General features: G+C 62.9%; 1 protein-coding gene across 1 annotated transcript in view; it reads left to right on the top strand.

Annotated features, from left to right (window-relative positions):
- The window catches only part of YKT6 (YKT6 v-SNARE homolog), a 4,674-nt gene that overhangs the window by 1,957 nt on the left and 1,319 nt on the right, over window positions 1–1,398 (top strand). The window contains exons 2-6 of the mRNA XM_014311165.2: window positions 1–81; window positions 195–295; window positions 614–718; window positions 859–924; window positions 1,274–1,375. Coding sequence (XP_014166640.1) covers window positions 1–81; window positions 195–295; window positions 614–718; window positions 859–924; window positions 1,274–1,375 — 455 coding nt within the window. The remainder of the gene's footprint in view (window positions 82–194; window positions 296–613; window positions 719–858; window positions 925–1,273; window positions 1,376–1,398) is intronic.

The following is a 1,398-nucleotide window of genomic DNA, read 5'->3' on the forward strand; positions in this document are numbered from 1 at the left end:
TGCGGGAGTTCAGGCCCTTCACGAGCCAGCTGATCGCGGAGCGCTCGGCGCTGGGCAGCAGGGCCTCTGTCAAGGAGCAAGGTGAGAGCTGCCCCTGGCACCCCAAAGCAGAGCCTGGGGGGCAGCAGCACTGCTGGGAGCTGCAACAGAGCCTGGGGGTGCTGCTGCCTCCCTGACAGCAGTTTCCTTGGCAGAGTACCTGTGCCACGTGTACGTGCGGAGCGACGGGCTGGCCGGAGTGGTGATTGCAGACAATGAGTATCCCCAGAGGGTTTGTTTTACCTTGCTGGACAAGGTGAGAGCTCCTCCAGCGCCCTGCCCTGGCACGTGAGAGCTTTTGGGCACTCAGGGCTGGCCACCTTGGCCTGGGCATCGTTTGCCAAGACTGTTCACGTCTCCTCCTGGGGCTGCAGCCCCTTCCCCAGCTCTGTCCCTGTCTATGAACACACTCCAGCCCCTTCCCCAGCTCTGTTCCTGACTCTGGCAGGGCTGTGGATGGGCTGTAAGGTGTCTTCCCAAAAATCTCCAGATCTCCTATTTTGATGAGCAAAACGCTTCCAGCCACTGTGCCCCCGCAGCTGTGGCTCCTAACTGCTGCTTCCTCACCTGGCAGGTGCTGGAGGAGTTCTCCAGGCAGGTCAGCAAGATGGACTGGCCCTCAGGGTCACCTGCCACCATCGGCTACTCTGCCTTGGATGGATACCTCAGCAAATACCAGGTACAGAGGGTTCTTGTGTGCCCCCAGCCCTGGAAATGGCAGGGCAGGGCTCTGGGCAGCTGTGGCACCTGCTGGGACCCCGTGCACCCCCGGTGTCCCTGTGGTGGTGCCAGTGCCATCACCCTGCTGTTTGTCCCCAGAACCCCCGAGATGCTGACCCCATGACCCGAGTGCAGGCGGAGCTGGACGAGACCAAAATCATCCTGGTGAGGCTGCAGGGCTGGGGCTGCTGCCTGCACAGGGCCCTGGGGCACTGCTGGGGCAGGGCAGAGTCACCCAGGCCACTCCCCAGACACCTCCCTGGGCTGGGAGCTTCTTTTTCCCTTTCCCTTTTTGCCTTCCCCCCTTTTCCTCCTTGGGCTTTTCCCAGCTGGCAGGACACAGACTCTGCCCCCTGCTCCTCATGCCAGTCTCTCCTCCTCTCTGTCCCATCTCCCCTGGGGCTGCAGGGCCGGGGGGCTCTAGGAAGGTGGGTGAGGGGTGCTGTGACCTCCCCCTGGTGCTGCAGGCTGCTCTGGGGCTGGGGCTGGGGCTCAGCACTCCTTTCCCTGGCAGCACAACACCATGGAGTCACTGCTGGAGCGTGGGGAGAAGCTGGACGACCTGGTCTCCAAGTCGGAGGTGCTGGGGGCACAGTCCAAAGCCTTCTACAAAACGGTGGGTGTGGAGGGAGACCCCTC

Source organism: Geospiza fortis, unplaced genomic scaffold (genome assembly GCF_000277835.1).
Source record: "Geospiza fortis unplaced genomic scaffold, GeoFor_1.0 scaffold658, whole genome shotgun sequence".
In the NCBI taxonomy this organism is placed as follows: domain Eukaryota; kingdom Metazoa; phylum Chordata; class Aves; order Passeriformes; family Thraupidae; genus Geospiza; species Geospiza fortis.